Genomic DNA, 22,199 nt, shown 5'->3' on the forward strand with positions numbered 1-22,199 from the left:
TACATATTAGTAACATCTTTTAGAAACATAATTACTGAGCTATGCCACAAATTCTTCCTTACAAAGTTGCAATAGATCTTAAATCTTTTAAACAATGTAGGTATAGTATTCTGAACTGGAAAACATATTGTAAGACTGGTAAGCCAGCAAACGTGAAATACATTTAACAAGCTTTCCAGGAGCCAGGGCCTTTACACAAAGCAGAACTGTCCCACTCTGTGGCAATGTCAGGATGCCACAGGCAGACTCCAGGATACTCCCCTCTATCCTCCCTCCAAGCTCATCTCTATGCAAGGACAGACGGGTGACCAGAACAATGACCCAGTTGAAAGGGCACAAATGCCAGGGGGGTAATTAAACAATTAAGAGGTTAGGTTTATGTTTATGTTGTAAAGCAGGCATCCGAAAGTGATGACCGGATGTTTGTTAAGAAAGCCATGGTTAGAAGGCAATTAACCAATCAAGATATTTGTGTTTGGATGGCAAGGATTTGTGTTTGCTTGGTATTTGTGTGATTAGTGAAGCGTCCCAAAAGAGTGTGAACCTGCAGTACTCAGCCAGTGAGGAACCAGGGCAGAAAGAGATCAGCGTTGGGCAATAGGGGATAAAAGGTGGAGCACTGTTTTCTGTGAGCTCCTGCTTGCAGGAGGCCCAATATGGCAACTGCAACTAAAATCTGCTTTATCAGAGATACCGTCCTGGAAAATTATTTGGATATTTCCAACATCACCAACAGTTACAAACACCTGCAAAAGCAAACAAGAACCACGTCCTGTAGCGATAAGAACGCACAGCTTAGCAGACAGGAGCGTAGGGCTTGGGAGGAAGTTGTATCTCAGAGGTTGGTAGAGAATTTCACATCATGAAGGCAGCACCAGCAGAGTTTCTAACGGCAGTGCTATCCAGGAGTCCCAGCAGGAGGTGCTGGCACATTTGGTACGTGACCCCAGCACAAGGCAGCTCAGCATGAGGCATCAGGCAGAGCTGATGAGATGTGCATTATGGACAAGTCATTCTTTCATAGGTACCATTCCATGACAGCAATTAACTGAGAGCAAAGGCTTGACACACACACCTGATGGTTTACACTCCCCCCAGTCAGGGCAAACAGACCAAGACTATGAGGCTGACCTGCAACCAGGCACAGTGCAGCTCAAGTTCCTTCTGCAGTCACTGGGGCAGCTTCCCCACCTCCAGCCCTACAGGCAACGTACACACAAAGCGCAGCACGGCTGGTCGTGCAAGGACGTGGAGATCACTTCATGATCTCTGCCTTCCATGCTGGAGCAACAGCCAGTTGTACTTAGGTTTCTGAAGCCCCTTTCAGTCTCAGGAGGGAATAACACAGCCCAAATGCAATGGATGCAATGGGGCTCTCTCTAGGACACCTGCTGCCTCAGAAGAGTTCCCATCTCCTGAACAGCTATGGAGCTCCTACAAAAGCATCTCACACAAACAAGGAAGGAAAGAAAAACCCAGGACACTGTGCAGGGGTCCTACCTCTCAGCAGGTGATCCCTGTTCCGTGTACAGAGGATGGACATAAACTGCACCTCATCTGTTCCCCATTTCTTCTCCCCCACTTCGTATAGGCACTTACAGACATGGATGACAAAGTAAGGCTCATGGAGAAGACTGGGTGTACAGGAGATCTTTAATTCCTTGGAGCTAGAGCACTGCTGGCCCGTACTTGTCTACATCATGGATATTTTCCAACAAGCACCAACCAGGCACGGCAACCCACAACCAAAATGTCATTGCCCCTGCCAAGTAACCAGCCTGTCTAGAGACCTCTCATTAGAGACTTGCAAACAAGACTAGAACCATTATGCCCATTTCACAGGTTGGCTTCTCTTCACCACGCATCACATGCACAAGAATAGATTGGGAAGCACATTACTTCATGTTACTTACACACCTGAGCATCCTGCTGAGCAAAGGCATCACTCCCTCATCTCTGTTTGCCTGCAAAGACACAAGGATAGAAGACTCAGTTCACCAGAGCATCTACTGGAAACAACTCCTGAGAACTCCCCATTCAGGAACAGCTGCTGGAGATGGATAATGGAGTGCACCAAAGGGAACACTAGCTTACAAACACAGTGAAACACAGCTCAGGTGTGCTTCGGGCTTCCTTCTGAAACAAGCAGCAACCCACTTTACTGGGATGTTTAAAAAAGGGCCCACAGCACTCATGCACACCCAGAGTCAGAGTCTCCTCCCTGCAGAAGCTGGGTTTGAGGAGCAGGCCATGGGACACACAGGGAGAGAAAAAGCCAGCCTGGAGCTCCTCACCACTGAGTGCAGAGCTGTGCCCACAGCTCTGAAGATTCACCCCCTTCTCCCCTCAGCGTGGCTCACTGCTGCGAGGGACACGAGGACCCTTCGAAACATGGAAGATGTGTCAGATACGATGTCATCCTCAAGGGAGCAGCCAGATTCTAGCAAGAACACACACACAGCACCCATTAGGAGCAGGGCCACCACCTGGGTGCTGCCCACAGCATTTACCAGCCATAACCTGCTAAGTACAGAACTGGGCCCAGGGCTCTCAGCATCACTGCAGCACTCCAGCCATCAGCATTAGTGATGCAGTCTCCAATTAAGAAGCACAGACAGTAAGAAACGGGCAAGAGAGCCACACGTCCCGCTGACAGACAGAATGCTCCTCCCCGTTCTATTTACACCAGCTCAGTTGCTGGTGAAATTCTAGTCTAGCTTCTCTCTGGACAAACAGCAACACCCAGGTCGGCCAGTGTGTCACACCTAAAAGCTCCCCAGACTCCTTCCTCTTCACGTCTGCCTGCACACACACAAACTGACTGTCAGACAGCAGGACAAGGCCTGGCCTTTTGCTCTACTTACGAAGCTTGTGGTTCTCATCCATGTGACGAATCTCTTCATCGGTGTGAGAAGCCACAATTTCAATCAGGCAACTTTCATCTGTTCCTGCTCCCTAGGGAATCACCAAGGCAAGATTTAAGATACCAGCAACTGCTCGTGACGTGCAACCAGGTTTCTTTAATAATAATTTAGGTTAATGATAAATAAGAAGACATACATAACAAAGCAGTAAGTCCTTGGCCAGAACTTAAGCAATACGAAAGGAAGGCTTCCAAACCTTCACAGCCCTCCTTAGTGTGTGCACGTCATACATGGTGGTGGCAGTCATCATCCCAGTGATCACTGTCTCAAAACTCCCACTCAGCTTCAAGTCACTTCAAGTCATCAATCAAATCCTAGAAGGCCAAGAGAGGAGAAAGGAGTTGGCAGAAGGTACGGCCTTCGAGGACAGAAGGAACTGAGCTGTTCACCACTCCTCTTCAGGCTCCAACCCTCCTTGCATCAACAACTGCTCTGAACTGAACAAGAACAAAACAACCTTGGTCAGGTAAAGTCTCTGCTGACCTTTCTCTTAGGGAGATTGGGTCGTTGTTCGCTTTTCACCCAAGTGACACAACCACGTTCACACATCTCTGCAGACCACCTACCCTGCCACTGGTGCTCTTAGAGGTGACCAGAACTCACTGACGTTGGGAAACATTTAGTTTGGTCAAGACGTCGATGATGGCATCTTCATCCGTGCCTGCAAGAAAGAAATGGAAGCTAGTCAGGCTGCTTGCACAAGAATCACAAGTGCCCTCTGCTCTTGTGCCACCTCCAGTCCCCTACACAGCCAGCTCTCCACAGCCCCAGGACTACAGCTATGCACACAAAGCTGCCAGGACCCACACCTCCAGGGCAGCTGCATTTCGGGACATGAAGGGCAGTTCTGTTTCCACTTTCCAAACATCTTTAGGGCAGTTGTGCAGCAGAGCAATGCAAGCAGCTACGCTTCCCTCTAACAAACCACCAGAGCAGCCATTCCCAGTGCTGGGGAAAAAATAAAAGCTGACCCGAGGAGGGAGGGAGATCGACTTACCAAAGCCCTTCATGGCCTTCCTGAGAGCCTGTGCTTCTTGCTCAGCACTGAAACCTGAGACCCCCTTGACTGTTGCCTAAGGCCACAAGAAAAGGATTTAGCAAAGGAAGGCTTGCCCCGATGCACACATAGAGTTGAAATGAAAAAAAACAAACATAAAAGATGAACACAGAGATGATAAAACTCCTCCCACACAAGTGATATGTATCAGGCTTCTGTCTCACGCAGCAGCCTATTCTAGTGGGACTTTCCAAGCACATCAGAAAGAAGCCACAGGGACACAACTACATGGAGAACATTTCTCCACATTGCTGCCCATGGAGTTATCTGGTTTCCAGTGAAACAAAAGCTGGACCACCTGCCATCTGTGTTCAGGCCCACCAGGCCCTCTTCCTACCAGTTCTCCATGTCAGTCATAAAGCAGCGTGCTCCCATCATAGCCCTAGTCCTGACTTGTAGCAGGTAAGGACCGTTATTCTGCACCATTACTTTTGCTCTGCTCGACGCTGGTGAGGCTGCACCTGGAGAACAGCGTCCAGGTCTGGGCTCCCAGTACAAGAGACAGCTGGACATACTGGAAAGAGTCCAGCGGAGGGCTACCAAGATGGTGAAGGGACTGGAGCACCTCTTCTACCACAAGAGGCTGAGAGCGAGGGGCTGCTCAGCCTGGAGAAGGGCAGCTCAGGGGATCCCACCCACGGCCACCAATCCCTGCAGGGAGGGGCACAGAGGACGGAGCCAGGCTGCATCCAGCGGAGCCCAGCGCCAGGACCAGAGGTTGCCACCACACAAAACAGCGCTCAGCTCCACGGAGCCGGGGCTTTGGAAAACAGGCACGGGAACAACCACTGCACGGGCGGAACCCTGTGGGCTGAACCAGGAGGGAGCAGCGCGCCCAGAGAGTTGATCTGCAAAAATCCTTTTTCCAGAGAAGCCGCGCCGAGTTCCCGCAACACGACGACCGCAGGCATCGCCGCGGGCAGCCGGGCCGGGGCCGTCCGGGGCGCGCGCGCTGATGACGCAATGACGGCGCGACCGCGGGAGGAAAGGACCCCGCGCCCTGCACCCGCCCCGCTCGGCACACCGACCAATGGCAGAGCGGAGGAGGCGGGGCCGAGCGCGGGCTCTCCGCCAATGGCGGCCGCGGCCGCGGGCACCGCCGCCGCCCCCGTCCGTCCCCCGTCGGAACGCAGCCGATCTCGGAGGGGGAACCGCGCCGTCCTCCGTCGTGGCGGCGAGGCGCTGCCGGGCTGCGAGAAGCGGCGGCTGACCGCGAGCGGCGGGACCCGCCCGGTGCCCGGGAGCGGCTCCCGGCTGAGCCGGGCGGCCCCGAAAGAGAGGGAGCGATCCCACGGATCGACTCGCGTTCGAGCCCGGCACGGAGTCCGGCGGGCGCCTTCGCTTCTCGCTCGGCTCCGATCGTCGGCGGCGCCGTGCTGAGCTGCTGCCCCGCAGCTGCCGTCTCCAAGCGCCGCTTTCCGTCTGTCCGTCTGTCCCCGCGCGGAGCTCCCGGAGCTGCGCGAAGCCGACGTGGAGCCGCTTCGTGTTGGCCCCGAGGAGGGAAGCTGTGAGGGGGGAACGATCGTTCGGACGGGAGCCGGCTGGGAATGCGGTCATTTCTCTGTGGGTTGCTCTGCGTGTTCAACGATTAAACGTTCAGCGTTCGTTTTGCTACGTCTCTGCCCGCGGTCGTTTCTGCAGCTCCACGAACCCACCGCGTCCAGTGCCCACCGCTGGGGAAGGACGGGGCGGCGCAAACGGCCGCGTCGTAGGGCTGCGACCACCAGCCCCGTTCCTCCCCCCGCGTCCCCTGCCCTCCTCAGCACCGCGTGGGAAATGTTGGGGTGGGATTCTGGGAGAGCTGGGGCGGCTCAGCCTGCAGAAGAGGCTCGGGCAGATCCCGGGCACGGCCATCGGTCCCTGCAGGGAGGTGCGGAGAGCAGGGAGCCAGGCTGCGCCCGGCGCTGCCCAGCAGCAGGACCGGAGTCTCGCGCTGCAGCACAGCAGGTTCCCGTGCAATGCTGCCACCGCCGCGCTGCTGCTCCCTGCTTGCACTAGGCATGCTGCAGAGCACGTGCAGACGGTGCACGCCACAATCCCCCAGTTTCCCTGTTCCACCCTTTCTCCAGCTCCAGACCCCGTTTCCACCTCACAGAAGCCCCGCTCACACCTTTCCCCCCGTGGATTCCCCACAACCCTGCTATCCACCCCCGGATTTTCTTTCCATCTCTAGAAGCTTCACTAACCCCTTTCTCCCTCCCACGACCTCCCCTATCCACCCCTGGAGTCATGCAGAAGAATCTGGAGATGTGCTAGAGGGGTTTGGGGCGTGCGGGGGGGGGCCCAGGTAGGTCCAGGGAGTCCTTGGATTCATTCAGAAGGGTCTGCAGATGTCCAGGTAGGGTCTTGAGGGTGCCCAGGGGGTCTCCAGGATAGTCCCAGGGATCCCTTGAAGGACCTGGAAGCTCCGAGGATGGGCCCAGGAGTTCCCAGGAGCCACTGGGATGATCTGGAGATGTCCCACCAGTAGAGTCTGGTAGGGTCCAGAGAATCGTCATGTGAGGCTGAGTGGTCCTGGAGTCATCCAGAAGGGTCTGGGGATGTCCCAGAGAGAACTTGGAGGGTCCAGGGGATCCTCACGTTGATCCAGGGAGTCCTTGGATTCATCCAGAAGGGTCTGCAGAGGTCCCGGAATGAGCCTGTGGGGTCCACGGAGTCCTCAAGTGGGTTCAGAGGGTCCTGTAGTCTTCTGCAAGGATCTGTAGTCTTCTGAAAGGCTCTGGAGATGTCCCAGAGATGTCTTGAGGTGTCTGGGGCTCCTGGACTCATCCAGAAGGGTCTGGAGATGTCCCAGAGGGGTGTCGGGGTGACCAGAGTGTCCCTAGTGGTTCCTGCTGTGCTCCAGTGTTCTCAAATGGGGATTTTCAGGACAACCTCACATAGTGACATGTTCTCAGTCTGCTCTGTCCCTGTGAGATCGCCCCCAAAAATGTCTGTTTCCATTAAAATAAATACAGCATCACAGAATTGCCAGGGTTGGAAGGGACCTCAAGGATCATGAATCTCCAACCCCCCTGCCACACGCAGGGCCACCAACCATTCCACCTAATGCTGGACCAGACTGCCCAGGGCCCCATCCAATCTGGCCTTGAACACCTCCAGGGACGGGGCATCCACAACCTCCCTGGGCAGCCTGTTCCAGTACCTCACCACTCTCTCCATAAAGAATTTTCCCCTGACGTCCAACCTAAATCTCCCTTCCCTCAGCTTAAAACCATTTCCCCTTGTCCTGCTGTCACTCACCCTTTCAAAGAGTTGATTCCCCTCCTGTTTGTAGGCTCCCTTTAGGTACTGAAAGGCTGCAATGAGGTCACCCCGCAGCCTTCTTTTCTCCAGGCTGAACAAGCCCAGCTCTTTCAGCCTGTCCTCATAGGGAAGGTGCTCCAGTCCCCTGATCATCTTCGTGGCCCTCCTCTGGACCCTCTCCAACAGCTCCCTGTCTTTCTTGTACTGGGGGCTCCAGACCTGGACGCAGTATTCCAGATGGGGCCTCACAAGAGCAGAGTAGAGGGGAACAATCACCTCTCTGTCCCTGCTGGCCACCCCTCTTTTGATGGAGCCCAGGATCCCATTTGCCTTCCGAGCCGCAAGGGCACGCTGCTGTCTCATGTTAAGTTTTTCGTCTACAATACGTCAATTTTGTTCTATTTTGTTGCATTCTGTTGTATTTTGATGTGGAACAGCGTCACGGCTGTTCCACATCGAGGTCACCCTGTGTCACGGTGTCACCTGAAGACAGTGACACTCAGTGCCATCCAGTGAAGGTGACACCACCAACCCCATGTCACAGCCCACGTGTCCCCCGACTGTCCCCAGCCCCCCTCCCTGAACCCCTCCTCGCCACCTCTTCAATGAGGATGTCACCGCGCTGCAGTTGTGCCACCATGGCAGGGGAGACAGCTGGGGACAGTCTTGGACAGCCAGGGTGACAGCGTCACCTGGCTCCAGGAGCTGCAGGATGCTGATGGGGCTCTCGAGGTACGTTGGTACGGCCCCGGGTTCCACGGTCACAGTGACAGTGAGAACTTTGGGGACAGGCGGTTGTCCCAGTGTCACCCGGTGGCCTTGGGCCTTGTTTCCGTGGTGCCTAGTACGGGGGATTGGCAAGAAACATCCATTCCTGAAAGGAAGTGGGGAAAAAATACAACAAAATTGACATAGCTTATATTTTAATGGAAACAGACATTATTGGGAGCGATCTCATGGGGACAAAGCAGCCCGAGAACGTGTCACTACATGAGGCTGTCCTAAAATTCCCCATTTGAGAACTCTGGAGCACACCAGGAACCACTAGGGGACACTCTGGTCACCCCGACACCCCTCTGGGACATGGCCAGACCCTTCTTGATGAATCCAAACACTCCCTGGACCCGCCTGGGGACACCCTGCATGCCCCAAACCCCTCTAGGACATCTCCAGATTCTTCTGCATGACTCCAGGGCTGGATAGGGGAGGTTGCGTGGGGGGGAAAGGGGTTAGTGAGGCTTCTAGAGGTTGAAAGATGGTCTGGAGTTGGAGAAAGGGTGGAACAGGGAAACTGGGGGATTGTAGTGAGCCAGGAGCCCTGTTATGCGGAAAGGGGGCCTGGGGGTGGAGAGAGGGGATTTTGAGGGGGAAAAGGGGAGAAAGAGGCTTCTGTGAGTGGAAAGGGGATCTGGGGGTGGAGGGGTACATTGTGGTGGGGAATATTTTGGAGGGGAACTTGAGGGGTTGAAAGGGGAAAAGGGGGCTTTTGTAGGGCAGAAAGGGGGGTCTGGGAGTGGACGGGGGATTGTGAGGGGGAAAAAAAAGGGGAGTGGGGTCTCTACTGGGAGGAAAGGGGGTATAGGAATGGAGAGGGGGTGGCAGGGGAAATCTGGGGGTTGTGGGAGGTTTCTACGGGTTGGAAGGGGAGTCTGGGGTAGACCTCAGGGGAGTACTGGGGGGAGAAGAGGGGAGAGGACTGCCTATGGGTTGAAAAAAAGTTGGAGGGGAACTTAGTAGGCTGTGGAAGGGAAAGGGGTGAACAGAGCCTCTACAAGGCAGAAAGTGCATCTGAGGCCGGAGGGAGGGGTGGAAGGAGAGAGCCAGGGGTTGCGGGGGGCTTCTATTGGGCAGAAAAGGAGTCCGGCTGGGGGGAATGGAGGTCCAAGTGGGGGAAACAGACTCCAGGGGTCAGGGAAGAGTACACGGGGGGGGTACAGGGGGCTCTAAGGTCAGAAAAAGGGGCCAGGAGGTGGGGGGAGAAGGGAGGACACGGGACCCTGGGGGTCAAAGAGAGGGGAATAGGGGAATAATCAGAGGCTCTGTGGATCAGAATGGTGGAATTGGAGTGGGAGTACCTGGGGGAGGAGAGGGGATTCTGGGGGTCAGATAGAGGGGACTGGGAAAGTGGGGGAACTCTAGGGGACAGAATGGGGAGACTCGTGACGGGGTGGGGGGACAAGAGGGATTTAGAACGGGGGGCTGGGGAGGGATCGGGGGGGGAAGGTGCAGACAGGTGGACCCTGGGGGTCAGAATGGGGGAGGCACAGAGGGGAGGGGTGGAAGAGGACTACAGTGATCAGAACGGGGGAACTGGGAGTAAATGGGGGAGGAGGAGCAACCCCGGGGGTCACACGGAGGGACGGGGGGGTTGTGGGCGACCAGCGGCAGGGGGAGGGGAGGAGGGCAGTGAAACACACGGGGTGGGGGAGGCGGGGAGACACAGGGCAGCCGCCCCCGCCGAGCGGAAGCCCCGAGCGGCACAGAGACCCCACGGGGCAACGCGGAGCGCCACGCGGCCCCCAACCCCCTTCACCCCGGCCCCCGCCCCGGTGCCCCCCCCGAACGCCCACCCGTCGAAGCCGAGGCGGCGCTCGGAGCCCCGCGGTGCCCCGCACCACTTCCGCACGGCCGCCTCCCGCTCGGGTCGCGGGGCTGATGACGTCACTCGGCGGGGACGGCGCAGGCGCCGCGGCAGCGGAGCGGCGCAGGCGCGCTGAGGCGCCGTCGCTCCGGCGACGCCGTCGCGCATGCGCCGTCGCCGCGGGGCCGGCTTCGCGCGCTGCCATGAGGGAGGGCGCGCCGTCGCCACGGCAACGCGGCCTGCACGCACGGCCTGAAGCCGGAGTGGGGCTGGAGGGACGGCGGGGGCCGAAGATGAGTGGGGGGAACGGAGAGCCCTCAGGGATCTCCTGCGGAGCTGGGGGAGGGGAAGGGGGAGGGCGGAGCTCCGGGGATGGCGGCCCGGAGGGAGTGGGGCTGTGGGGTGGGAGATCCGCAGGGAGACGCAGTGGAACGCTGGGATCCGGGCAGAACGTGGAGATATGGGAAAAGGAGCACCGGGATCTGGACAACACGGTGAGAGCTAGGCTGAAAGGAAGCAGGGAAAGGAAGAAAGGAAAGTGAAAAAGAGAAGAAAGAAGGGCAAAGAAAGGGAAGAAAGACAGGAAAGAAAGAGAGAGAGAGAGAGAAAGGAAGAAGGGAGGGAGGAAAGGGAAGGGTAGGAAGGGAAAGGGAAGGGGAAGGGAAGGGAAGAAGGGGAAGGGGAATCTCCATCCCCTGTTGGACACAGGGGGGAACGCAGCGAGCAAGGATCCGGATCAGGCTGAGGTACTCAGTGCCTTCTTTGCCTCAGTCTTTCCCAGTGAGGCGGGTTGTTCCCTGGGCACACAGCCCTTTGTGCTGGTAGATAGGGATGGGGAACAGAATAGGCATAACCCACGGCGAGATGGCTTTGGACCTGCTCCGAAAGCTGCACGCCCACAAGTCCATGGGGCCGGATGGATTGCAGCCTGGGGTGCTGAGGGAGTTGGCAGATGTGGCTGCAAAGCCGCTCTCCATCATCCTTCAGCAGCCCTGGCTAAGCGGGGATGTGTCCCTGACCGTCCCTGAATGCGTCCAAAAGAGGTCTGGCTGTGGTGCTCAGGGACATGATTTAGTGGTGGGTTGTTAGAGTGAGGGGAGGATGGTCAGGTTGCGGTTGGACTCGGTGATCTTTAATGTTCTGTAGTCCCCCAGGTCCTGCAGGGCGGCGCTGCATTCACTGAGCAGCAAGGCGTGGTGCAGGGGATGTACCGCCTGTCCGGCGTCCGGCAGTTACGCCTGCCAGCTCAATAAAAGCTGTCCCTAAGATGCTGTGCTGTGCAGCTGTGGAGCCACACTGCTCCGCAACAGGTATAATGTGTCCTGATTAAAAAAATAATAATAATAAAATAAAAATTTGGAAATTGGTACAAAACACAGCAGCGTCACTTTAAAATGCAATTTGTGTTTTCATTGCCAGGGGTGTTACAGCCCAAAGGTTATAAAGAAGTTAATATAAAGGAGGATAAAATACAGATGTTCCGTACAGAAAAGCAAAGAGGAAAGGTTGTGAGGGGTTTCCCAATGAGAGGTAAGATTCCAGAAAGGGACACGTACAGAGAACCCAGAGGGATACTGAGGCAAAGGTAACAGTGACTGCTACAAAACCAATGGTACAGAGAGAGAATTCCCTGCCAGGAGTAGCTCACAGTCCAGTGATAAAGATTCACAGCACTGGCTGCAAGCTGTGTTTTAATTAAAAACGCTAATTAAAAACAATCTGGATTTCTGAGTTAGCTGTACTTTTAGTAGGGGGGGATGGCTAAACAGTGCTGCAAAAGAGGGGTGCAAGAAGGGGCACAGCAATGGGGGGTTGTGCACAGAGGAAGCGATGCAAAGCCTCATGCAAACCGGAGGGCTAAGGGGGGTGGCAGGCTATTGGGGCCACAGCAACGAAGCGGGGGGGGCACAGGAAGGGAAGCAGGAATGGGAACTGGTGGGGGGAGGAGGAGGAAGGCAATATGGCCGAAGTGTGCAAGATGGGATGGTGTTTTTCACAGCAGGTGGAAGGGTGGTGGGCTGTACACGTGTGTGTGGCACAGGGGGTGGAGCCGAGCGCAGTGGCCGAGTCCTCCCTGGGCAACGTCAGGTGTCAGCAACAGCAGGAGAACTTGGAGCACTGCCTCCAACGAGAGCAGTGCCAGGATGGCAGCTTGGTGGTCCAAAGCTGCATAGTTTCTACTCTGGACCAGTAGTAGTGCAGCAGCTCATGGAATGTCGCTGGACAAATCAGGCCGTGCGCTCTTTGTCAATCCCTAATTGTGACTGTTTTTTCTTGACTGCAACTAAACTTGGGTGGAGCGGCTGTGGGGGCGGGGCCTCGGGGTGCTCTCTATTGCCATAGGGGATGGGATTGGGATTGGAATTGGGATTGGGGATGTGGGATTGCGATTGGGGTGAGGGATTGAGATTGACAGGTGGGTGATGGGCTTGGGATGAGGGCCTGGGAATGAGATTTGGAAGTGGGAGTGGGATGTGGGCTGTAGGATGTGGGGTTGGGATGTTGACTGTGGGCTTGGAATGTGAGATTTGGCCCTGAGGGTGCCCTCAGTCCCCTCATCAAATCATTGATGAAGGTGTTCAATAGGAGCAGCCCCAGTACTGAGCCCTGGGGGGCAGCACTCGTGAGCGGCAGCCAGATGGCAAATCCTGCTGTGTGTGTACAGAGTTGGTTGGGTCCCTGTCTGAAGACAAAACCGGCAGGACCCAAACAACGTGGGGGCAGAAGAGCCATGGCCTGGGAGCTGTCTTTATGCCTTTCTGCACGTCAGGCCCTGCTGCTCCTGCTTCACCCCTGCATGGGAACTGCCCCTGTCGGAGTCTCTTCTGGCCAGGGCAATTCCCCTCCGTCTACCCGTGCCTGCTGCCCATCCCCACAGCAATTCATGGTACTGGGCAGCACAGGAAGCTGTGTGACACACCCTCTGCATCCCGCTGCACAAAGGACTGCAGGGAGAGAGGAAGGCTGGGGCTGGTGGTGGCAGCAGAGGGACACGGCCATCTGTGGTGCCCCATCCTGCCCCAGAGGCAGGTATGAGGAGCTGGGGGCTGTGACAGGGCCCAAATGACTGCAGGCAGAGGGACACAGCAAAGGGAACACAAAGCTTTTAATAACGTATCATAGAAAACAAGGAGTCACAGTAAGGACGATAATCCTAAAATTCCCATCCCACAAGAGTTCATTGCCAGATGACGTCCCATCCCACTGCCGCGATGACTCCGGAGGACAGCTTGGTTCTGGAAAGGAGGGATGGGGCCGCTGGCGGTGCCTCTGGAACGCTGCCGCTGCTGCCTGGTGCTGTGGGGCCGGCGAGGAGCGCAGGGTTACGGGTAGCCATACTGGTCGGCTATGGCCATGTCTATCTCCCGCTGCACCAGGAACTGCACGGGGCCGATCTTCATCTGCTGGGCCGCCCGCTGCCGCTCCTCCTGGGCCAGCTTCTTCATGCGCTCCCGCTCGGGCCGCTGCTCGGCTGTGATGGGCAGTGACACCTCCATCACTATGGGTACCGCACCGCCGCCCGCCCGTGGCCCCACGCAGGGCACAAAGTCCCCGGGGCGCTGCGGCCGAGGCTGCTGCTGGTGCAGCACTGGTGGTGGTGGTGGTGGTGATGGTGGGTCCCTCCGCAGCGGTGAGCTCCTCTGCGGGGACGGGCGCAGGCAGCTCGGCGCCGTCTTCTCGGCAGTGCCCCCCTTTTGCCCCGTGCTGCCTGGAGATGCCGGCGCTGCCTTGTCTGTGCCGCTGTCTTGGGGCCGGAGGGCAGCAGGGCCGGTGCTGGCCGAGGGTTGGGGCTGCGCAGAGGGTGGCTGGCGCACCGGGCCCACCACAGTCACCCTCTGCCCCAGCGGGTGCACGACCTGGATGGATTTACACAAGTGCACGCGCAGCTCGCTGGCAGTGCCCGCTTGCCCGCTGCTGCTGGCTCCTGCGCTGGCCCCAGACAGCTTCGCTGGGCACAGGCGCTTGCGGCCTTTTCTCTCTGCTCTTTCCCTGCGCGGCGGCAGCTTCCTTTTCCTGGCTGGAGCGCTGGTGGTGGGCTGCTCCTGCTGGGAGCTCTCCCCTTTCTGGGGGGTGCCGGCAGGCGCAGGGCGCTTGGCCCGCTTGGTGCTGCCCCTCTTCTTCTTTTCTGCCACCCGGCTGGGGACAGAGCCCGGTGACGGGGGCGAGTGAGCCTGAACCTCCTGGGGCTCCATCTGCTGCACCTCCTCGGTGGGCTGTGCGCTTTGGGCTGAGGGAGGCGTGGTGACAGCCAGCGTGGTCGGCCGTGGACTGAGCCGGGCACTCGCAGGTGGCGTGATGGGGCGCAGCTGCGACAGCCCACACTGCAGCTCAGGCAGGAACCCGGGGGATGGTGGGAGCCCCCAGAAGGGGTCGGCGGGCGTCCCGGAGGCAGGCTGTGTGCTGAGCTCTCTGCTGTCCCTGGGGTTGTCAGGGAGCTCAGCGACGAAGCATCCTGGGGCAGGGCTGCCAGGGTTCTCATGGGGGACCTCTACAGCTCTTGCCACGTCTGAAAATGCAAGAACATCCCCCAGAATGGTGATGATAGCCTTCCCGCACCCACTCTGTGCAAACATGCACCTGCAGCTCTGCAGCCCCCAAACTCACCGTTGATCCAAGACAGCAAACCCTGGATGTCCGTGATGTCCTCCAGCACATCCGAGCTGGTCGCCACTGCAGGGAAAAGCAACAAAATCCCAAAGAGTCAATGCCAGCTCACCCGTACCATGTTCACAGTAAGGGATCTAGGCTAAACATTGGCTTCCCACTATCAATCAGGACAGGAAAGGTAACCGTAAATCCCCGCACCATTCCACAGATGCACTGCTTTTGTCCCTACAACAACAGATTGTAGGTTGATTTCACAGACACCAGCAGGCAGAGAAGTAGTGTCCAGTAAGCCCATGTCCCCCTGGAAAGCAGAAAGGTGCTACTTTGATAGCCCAAACACAAACTGACACAAACACTTCTCACTGCCCCTTCCTGCACTCCAAACGGATGCTTACTTGACATCGCCTACAGCACTTCAACTGCAATCTTCAGCTACCTTGACTCCTGAGTTCTCCTTCTGGACAGGAACCCTACAGAAAGTATCAACAAGTGAAAAGTCACAAGGAAGAAGCATTGTCCCAGCTTTCTTCTGCCATGCAATGTAGTCTCTGGAGGAGGGCAATGCTTGGACATCAGCTGGCTGCAACAGCTGCCCATCACTAGCTCCAGCTTGTGTCTGACTGCCATGGCTTCTGTCAGCAAGTGCCCCCCGGTCCCCTTTTCCCCCACAGCTGTGCTGATCGTCCATGTCCACAGCTGAGCAGCTGGCTCTCTGCCGTGACTGCAGCGCGGTGCGGTGAAACACCTGCTGGGTATGGCACACCAAGCAATCCATGGAGCAGTGAGCCACAAGTTGCACTCTGTGAAGTCTGCGCTCTGCTTCCTTGGAAAGGTCTGACATGAAGGGGGGGCTCGGCAGCAGTTTTCCAGGGGAGGAATGACATTTCATCATCCTCACCAAATCGTGGGATGGAATCTCAACAAGAACCCATTTCCTCTGGATACAGCCAGAAGGGCACTGCTGGAGCTGGGAACTCCTCCCCAGCCCAGCTTTTCTGCTGAGACACCTCCCGGCAACCAGCCAGCACCAAACCCAGCTCACCTGGTCACTGCTCAGCCCGAGCTGTGCCCAGCTCACACACACGCCGCAGCGCTGCTTCCAGTGGGCTCTCACAGGGTGATCTCTCTCAAGAAAAGCACAGAGCTCAGTCTCTGCGTGCAGCACGCTCACCAGAGCACCAGCTCTGCTCACCAGCTGTGGCACAAACGCTCCCACCCTGGCACCGACTGTGACCTCAGCGAGTGCCTGCATCGCTTCTGTGCTCTCATCACAGGCAAAGGGAGTGGTCACCTCCTAGACCCACGTTTTAGAAAACCAACGCCAGGGTCACCCAGTGGGGTGAATGGGGGTGATTGAATGGGGGTTAATTGAAGGAAAGCAACAGAGAAGTGAAGATGACTCTTGTGCAGCCCAATGAAAACGCAGTATGGCCTCGTAGTGGTCAGAGGAGTCCCAGAGGAAGTAGTGGGAACTGGGAGGAGTGCACAGCAGTATGGACCAGAGAAGTCCAGTGTGGCAAAGTAAAACCCAGTGAGGACCAGTATGGGCTCAGAGTGGTCAGTGGAGTCCTATAGGAATGAGTAGAAACCAGTGGGAAGCACATCTGTGTGCCCCAGGGCCGGTGCTGGCCTCTGCCTCTGGCTTTGGGCCCCAGGGCTGGTGCTGGGCTCTCTGGCTGGCGCTTCAGACATCAGGGCCGGCACCAGCCTCTCAGGCTGTGGCTTCAGGCCCGAAGCTGGTGCTGGCTTCTTGTGTTGTGGCTTCAGGTTTAGGCCCAGGACTCGTGCCAGCCTCTCTGGCTGGGCCTGGGCTTTAATCCCCAGGGTCGGTGCTGGCCACTCAGGCTGTGGCTTCAGGTCCCGTGGCCAGGGCCAGCCTCTCTGGCTCTGTTTGTAGGCCCCAGGGCCACTGCTGGCTTCTCTGGCAGCATCTTTATGTCCCAGGGCTGGTGCCAGCCTCTCTAACTGGGGCCGTGACTTTAAGCTCCTGGACTGGTTCCTGCCTTTTGGGCTCTGGCCCAGAGTCACCAGGGCTGGTACCAAATTTTAAGAAAACCACACAAGGGCCACCCAATGGCATTATCTGAAGTAACAAAACAGAGAAATTAAGATGCCTCTTGTGTAAGCAGCCTGGCTCATCCTCTCGCTCAGGCACCGCATGATCACACGCAGGAGATGTTGCCCCCAGGCTGCCCCCAGCTTGGAGACTGAAGGATTTGGGCTTCCAAGCAACCAGCAAGCATTTGGATGAGTCAGCCCTCTGGTTTTTGTGAGAACAGACTAGTCCACCCTGAAAAGCCATCTCGGCAAAGGCAGAATAGCTTTGTTCTTGGGCTGCAGCACTCCGTGGCCAGCGCTGCTCCAACACCGGGCCTGCATTTCTTCCTGGGCATCCACACGTGCTGAGTCTCCTGCAGCTTGCTGCAGGGGTTGTGGCTTCCTGCTGAGGAGTTCCTCCCGTTCTTCTGCAACTGCCCCCCAGCATCACTACCGCCTCCTCTGCTACCGTACCGGGAGATGCTTCAGGTCCAGTAGCCTGCACTTCCTTCCTCCCATCAGCAGCTGCTCCTACTGACCTTCATTCACACTGGGATACCGTCCACTTCTAGCGCCAGCTGACCTGCAAGACAGAGGAAGGAAATGTGGCCTTAGCACAAATGCAGAAGCCCAAGGCTGTGCCACCACCATGTACTGCAGCCTTGGGAAGTCAGCTGCAACTGCAAGCTTTGTCAGAATTAAGGCAGGCACTGTAAATGAAGTGTGACTTGTGAACTGAATTGCCACAGTCAGAAATAAATAGTGAAATCGCTTACTTAACTGTAGGTGCTTACCTCTGACCTGGACTTGGAATTGAAGGGTACAAGACAAATGAGGAACACTTGGCAACTCAGGCAAGCTGAACAGTGCCGGCAAGATTGTCGCATTTCTTCTCCTCCCGGCCCAGAAATTAATTTTCCTACCTTAAAATGAAAAGGGAAAAGAGCCTGACTTAAAGTAGACACAATACAGCCTCACATCACAGGAAGAAGCTGGAGAGCTCTTGCGGCACAAAGCTCACGGCTGTGGAAATTAAAATGGCCTCTAAGCTTTTAAGCAAGATGAAAGACAAGGTGAAATGCAAAACGTCAGCACTTCCTGCAGAGCACATCACACAGCTGTAGGCACCAGCTGAGAGGTAACAGGTCAGAAAGGAAGACCTTACTATGTGAGCACAGGGACAAGCTACTCTTCTGCTGGGCCTGTGTTCACAGTGAGGCTTTCCCTCAAGAGCGCTGCTCAAGCTGCTGCTGTCTCCAGCTGTTGGTCACTTCCCCCTGCTGGACGCTGTGCCCACAGGTCATTCTGCTTTGGGCAAAGCCTGCTGGCTTAACTCCAAGCCAAGGTCACAGGCCACGCTCATCCAGCTGGTTTGCCTGAAGGGGCTCAGAGGCCACGCGTGGGATCCTTTCTGCTGGTGGTTCTCTCCGGGCAAGAACCTCCACTCTCAGAGCAACAGCCAAGAGCCGGAAGGCAGAAAAAGCTTCCAATCCCCGTGGATGTGGCTGTCTGCAAAGACAACGGCTGCTCTTCAGCAGGGCGATGCTCACCCAGCAAAGCACTCACCCAGCAGATGCCCTTCCTTACACTCAGAACTGTCCCACAGTTGTGCAGCCCTTGGCATTGCATTTCCAACCAAAGTTCACATCCTGTTCCACCTGGACTGCCACAAGTCCGTGGGGCCAGATGAGATTCATCCAAGCGTGCTGGGGAGCTGGGGGAGGTGAAAAGCCAAGCTGTCAGCCTTCCTGGTCAACTGGAGAGGCACTTTGGCCACCACAACCCCAGGCACCGCTATGGGCGTGGGGCAGAGCAGCTGGAAGTCAACGTAGAGGAAACGGACCTGGGGTAATGGGTTGGCACGCAGCTGAACATGAGCCAGCAATGTGCCCATGTGGCCAAGAAGACCAGTGGCATCCTGGCCTGTATCAGAAATGGTGATGGCAGCAGAGCAGGGAAGTGATTGTCCCGCTGCACTCAGCTCTGGTGAGGCTGCAGCTCGAGCGCTGTGTTCAGTTCTGGGCCCCTCATTGCAAGAAGGATCTCAGGGAGACCTCATTGCTCTCTGTAACTCCTGAAGGGAGGCCGTGGTGAGCTGGGGGCTGGTCTCTTCTCTCATGTAACAGCGATAGGACGAGAGGGAATGGCCTCAAGTTGCACCAGGGGAGATTCAGGCTGGACGTTAGGAAATATTACTGCTCCAACAGAGTGGTTGGGTGCTGGAATGGGCTGCACTGGGAGTGGTGGAGTCACCAGCCCTGGAGGTAGTCAAGGAACACTGAGACGTTGTGTTGAGGGACGTGGATTAGTGAGAGCTATTGGTGATTTCAACCCTGGTGATGGTGTGATTCTGTGATTCTGGATGGGGGATTCAGGGGGTACACTGGCGGAGGGGGGGGAAGGGAAGAGGAGCATCAGAATGGGGGAATAGGAGGGGTGGGACAGGGGAAGGGGACGAGGAAAGGCACCCTGGGGGTCAGAATTTGGAATGGGGAGGGAACTGAGAAGGGGGCAGTGAGGTGGGGGGTGGAGGAGGACTGCAGGAATCAGAATGGGGGAACTGGAGTTGGGAGGGTGCTCCAGTATTCAGGTGCGAAGGGGAGCACAGAGGAGAGTGTGACCCTGGAGGTCAGAAAGAGGGACTGGGGGGTTGCGGGGGGACACAGAGCACCTCCTGCCTCCAAGCAGAGGCCCTGAGTGACACAGAAGCCCCACGGGGGCAAAGCAGAGCAGCACGCGGCCCCTGGCTCCCTTAGCCCCAGTCCCCATCTTGGTACCCCCCTATCCCCCCAAACACCCACCTGTAGAAGCTGAGGCGGCGCACACTCCCCATCTGGAGTATCACATCCAGGTCTGGGGCCTTCAATACAAGGAAGGCAGAGAGATGTTGAGAAGGTGCAGAGGAGTGCCACAAAGATGATCAGAATGCTGCAGCACCTCTCCTAAGAAGACAGGCTAAGGGAGCTGGGCTTGTTCAGCTTGGAGAAAAGAAGGCTGTGGGGTGAGCGAATGGCAGCCTTTCAGGACCTAAAGGGAGCCTCTAAAGAGGAGGGAAGTCAACTCTCTGAAAGGGTAAAGAACAGCAGGACAAGGGGAAATGGTTTGAAGTTGAGGCAGGGAAGATTTAGGCTGGATGTCAGGGAGACATTCTTTACTTGCGGTGCTGAAACAGCTGCCCAGAGAGGCTGTGGATGCCCCATCCATCCCTGGAGGTGTTCAAGGCCAGGTTGGATGGGGCCCTGGGCAGCCTGGTCTGGTATGAAATGTGGAGGTTGGTGGCCCTGCCTGTGGTGGGAAGGTGGTAGAGATGATGCTTAAAGTCCATTCCAACCTGGGCCATTCTGTGTGATTCTGTGACTCTATCCTGCTTCTATCAGCGCTCCAGGCCATCCTGCAGGCTGTTGTGCAGAGCGCAGAGCTCTGCTTCCCGGCCCTGTGCTCTCCAGCACTCTCGTGTGAGTTCCACCTCCTCCAAGAATCTCCTGTTCCCAGGAACCTCTGCTGCTCCCTTGCACCCACATCTGCGTGCACATACGTGTGAAGAACCACAAACCCACGTCCAAGACTTCCCTGCACACAAACCTGTGCATTTACACGCACATGCAAGCACATCCTTGCACACCTGCATGCACACTCCACCCATGTGCACGCAAATGTGTGAAAAAACACACAGCCGTGTACAAAGACCTTGATGCACACATCAGTGTTCATATACAAACACACGTGTGCAGACCCATCACTTTGCACACCCACATGCTGGAGTACAAGAGCGCAGCTGCAGACTTGCACACAGCCATGTGCACACACACACATGGAAAACTAAAAACCCAGGCCATTCTATGATTCTATGATCTCTGCACACCCCTGTTTGCACACATACCTGCACTCACAGCTCTATGACCAAATGCCACTCCCACGGCTCAGCCAACACGCAGACGGTGGGAAATGTCAGGAGGAAAGATGCCCCGTTACGCTCCTTCATTCTCCTCTCTTTAATGAAGGCACTGGGGCACAGCTGTAGCCCCATCCTGAGATGAGGGTTGCTGCGGGATTCCTCGTTTGGACGCTGCAGGTTAACCTGGAGCGCAGTCTGAGGGACACTCCTCACGTGCTCTGCAGATGGAAGATGTGCCAGGAGCAAAGAAAAGACTTCCACAGGCAGTGCAGGGATGGCGTTCCTGGGCCGGGCGGTGACATACAGAGCAGTGCCCGCTGCCCTGGGATCTGCAGCACTGGAGAAGGGCTCAGGGTGCAGCACTGTGGCACAATTCAGTGAGGACGCCAGGTTCAGCAGCCCCACGTGGGCTGTGGGGGTCCTGGGACGGAGATGGGGGTCCAGTCAGAAACTGTGGGGAGCTGTGAGATCCAAGGGGGTCCTGGAGTGGGTAAGGGAGGTCCAAAGGAGGAAACAGGGAGAGGATAAGGAGGAAGCCCAGAGCAGGGATAAGGGTTGTTGATGGGAACTGTGGGTTGCTGTGAGGTCCTGGGCTGGATGTGAGGGAGGTGTACCAGGTCTGAAGAGGTCCTTAATGAGCTATGGAGATCTGTGGGGGGTTGTATGAATATACATATGGGGGACATGGGATGGATGTGGAAACAGAGCCTGCAGGAGCAGAATGCTCTTCAGGAGAAGGCAAGACATGCGCTGCAGGTGGGACACAGACTTATGGGGAGCTATGGGGACATAGAGGGAAGGGTGGGATGTGAGGAGTGGTCTGAGGTAAAAAGGTGGGGCGGTGTTGGAAGGCCTTTATTTCTTCCTGAGATGGGACTGGGGGTCCCTGTAGCCCAAAGGTGGGGCCACGATCCATGACCCCACATGAGCCAAACCCCAAGATGACCACATAACCCTGTGTGTGCGTGACCCCATGGCGGCGCGTGACCCACAGCCCTGTGTGAACCATACCCCCACACGACCCTGGGACTCCCTGACCCTGCCTGCCCCCATCACGCTGCGACCCAACATTTTGTAGCCCCAGAACTCTGGGATCCCTGCCCCCAGCTCACCCCCCCCATATAACATTCTGAGACCCGTAACTCCATATCACCCAACCTGACCCTATGTCACGGAATTAACTAGATCAGTTTATGCCCGTGACAGGGGGCAGTAGGCCCCTGCCCTCCCCACCCCCCACCTGGGCCCACAAAATGGGAAGGAAGGGGGAAAAGGAAAAAAACAGCGGCAACTATCTATGGAGGTAAACTTATTTTACTAACTATGATATCGGAATGCAAAATAATACAATATAATACAATCTAATTGAAATTGAGACTAATAAATCAAATAAGATATGAGAGAGAGTTCCCGAGACCGAGTCAAACCTGAAAAAGCTTGGAACGGCTAGGAAAGCACCCTCCAGCACCCACTGCCAGGCAGTAAGAGACTGCCCCCCCCCCGGAAGGGTCAGATCCCATGACTTCCGCAATGTATAGGGATAGGTACGTAGAATTAGAGCATTAACACTTCCAGTACATGATGTTTTGATGTGGAATATTGAAAATCAAATAAGCAAAAACCAAAACCATGACACCAGCACAAAATTAGGACTGCAAAGGTGTTGTAAGGCCACACAGGGAGAAATTAGAAGGGCAAAGCACAGCTGGAGCTTCATCTGCCTTCTGCCATTAAGGACAATTAAAAATGCTGTTCTAAATATATGAGCAACTGAAAGAGGACACAGGAGAATTCTCATCCTTTATGAGATGTGGGGGAAATGCAGGGAGGGAAAGGATGAGGTCCTTAGTG

The 22,199-nt window shown here is 56.3% G+C and overlaps 1 protein-coding gene and 1 long non-coding RNA gene across 3 annotated transcripts; both read right to left on the reverse strand.

Annotated features, from left to right (window-relative positions):
• Positions 1–1,256: 1,256 nt before the first annotated feature.
• Positions 1,257–3,946, reverse strand: LOC149913723 (uncharacterized). 2 transcript variants are annotated; one of them, XR_016460984.1, is made up of 4 exons: positions 3,491–3,946; positions 3,121–3,238; positions 2,865–2,955; positions 1,257–1,964 (listed from the first exon to the last, which is right to left on the reverse strand). It is a non-coding gene; the product is annotated as an uncharacterized LOC149913723 (long non-coding RNA). The 2 variants fall into 2 exon arrangements; XR_016460985.1 differs by lacking the exon at positions 1,257–1,964 and adding an exon at positions 2,330–2,440.
• Positions 3,947–12,896: 8,950 nt separating this feature from the next.
• On the reverse strand, positions 12,897–14,818 carry LOC149913724 (uncharacterized). Its single transcript, XM_090128994.1, has 3 exons — positions 14,812–14,818; positions 14,414–14,479; positions 12,897–14,315 (listed from the first exon to the last, which is right to left on the reverse strand). Exons 1-3 carry the CDS (start codon positions 14,816–14,818, stop codon positions 13,132–13,134), a joined length of 1,257 nt encoding a protein of 418 aa, XP_089985120.1. The 3' UTR covers positions 12,897–13,131.
• Between the last annotated feature and the right edge of the window lie 7,381 nt (positions 14,819–22,199).

Source organism: Phasianus colchicus, chromosome 35 (genome assembly GCF_987193195.1).
Source record: "Phasianus colchicus chromosome 35, bPhaCol1.hap1.1, whole genome shotgun sequence".
NCBI classification, from domain to species: domain Eukaryota; kingdom Metazoa; phylum Chordata; class Aves; order Galliformes; family Phasianidae; genus Phasianus; species Phasianus colchicus.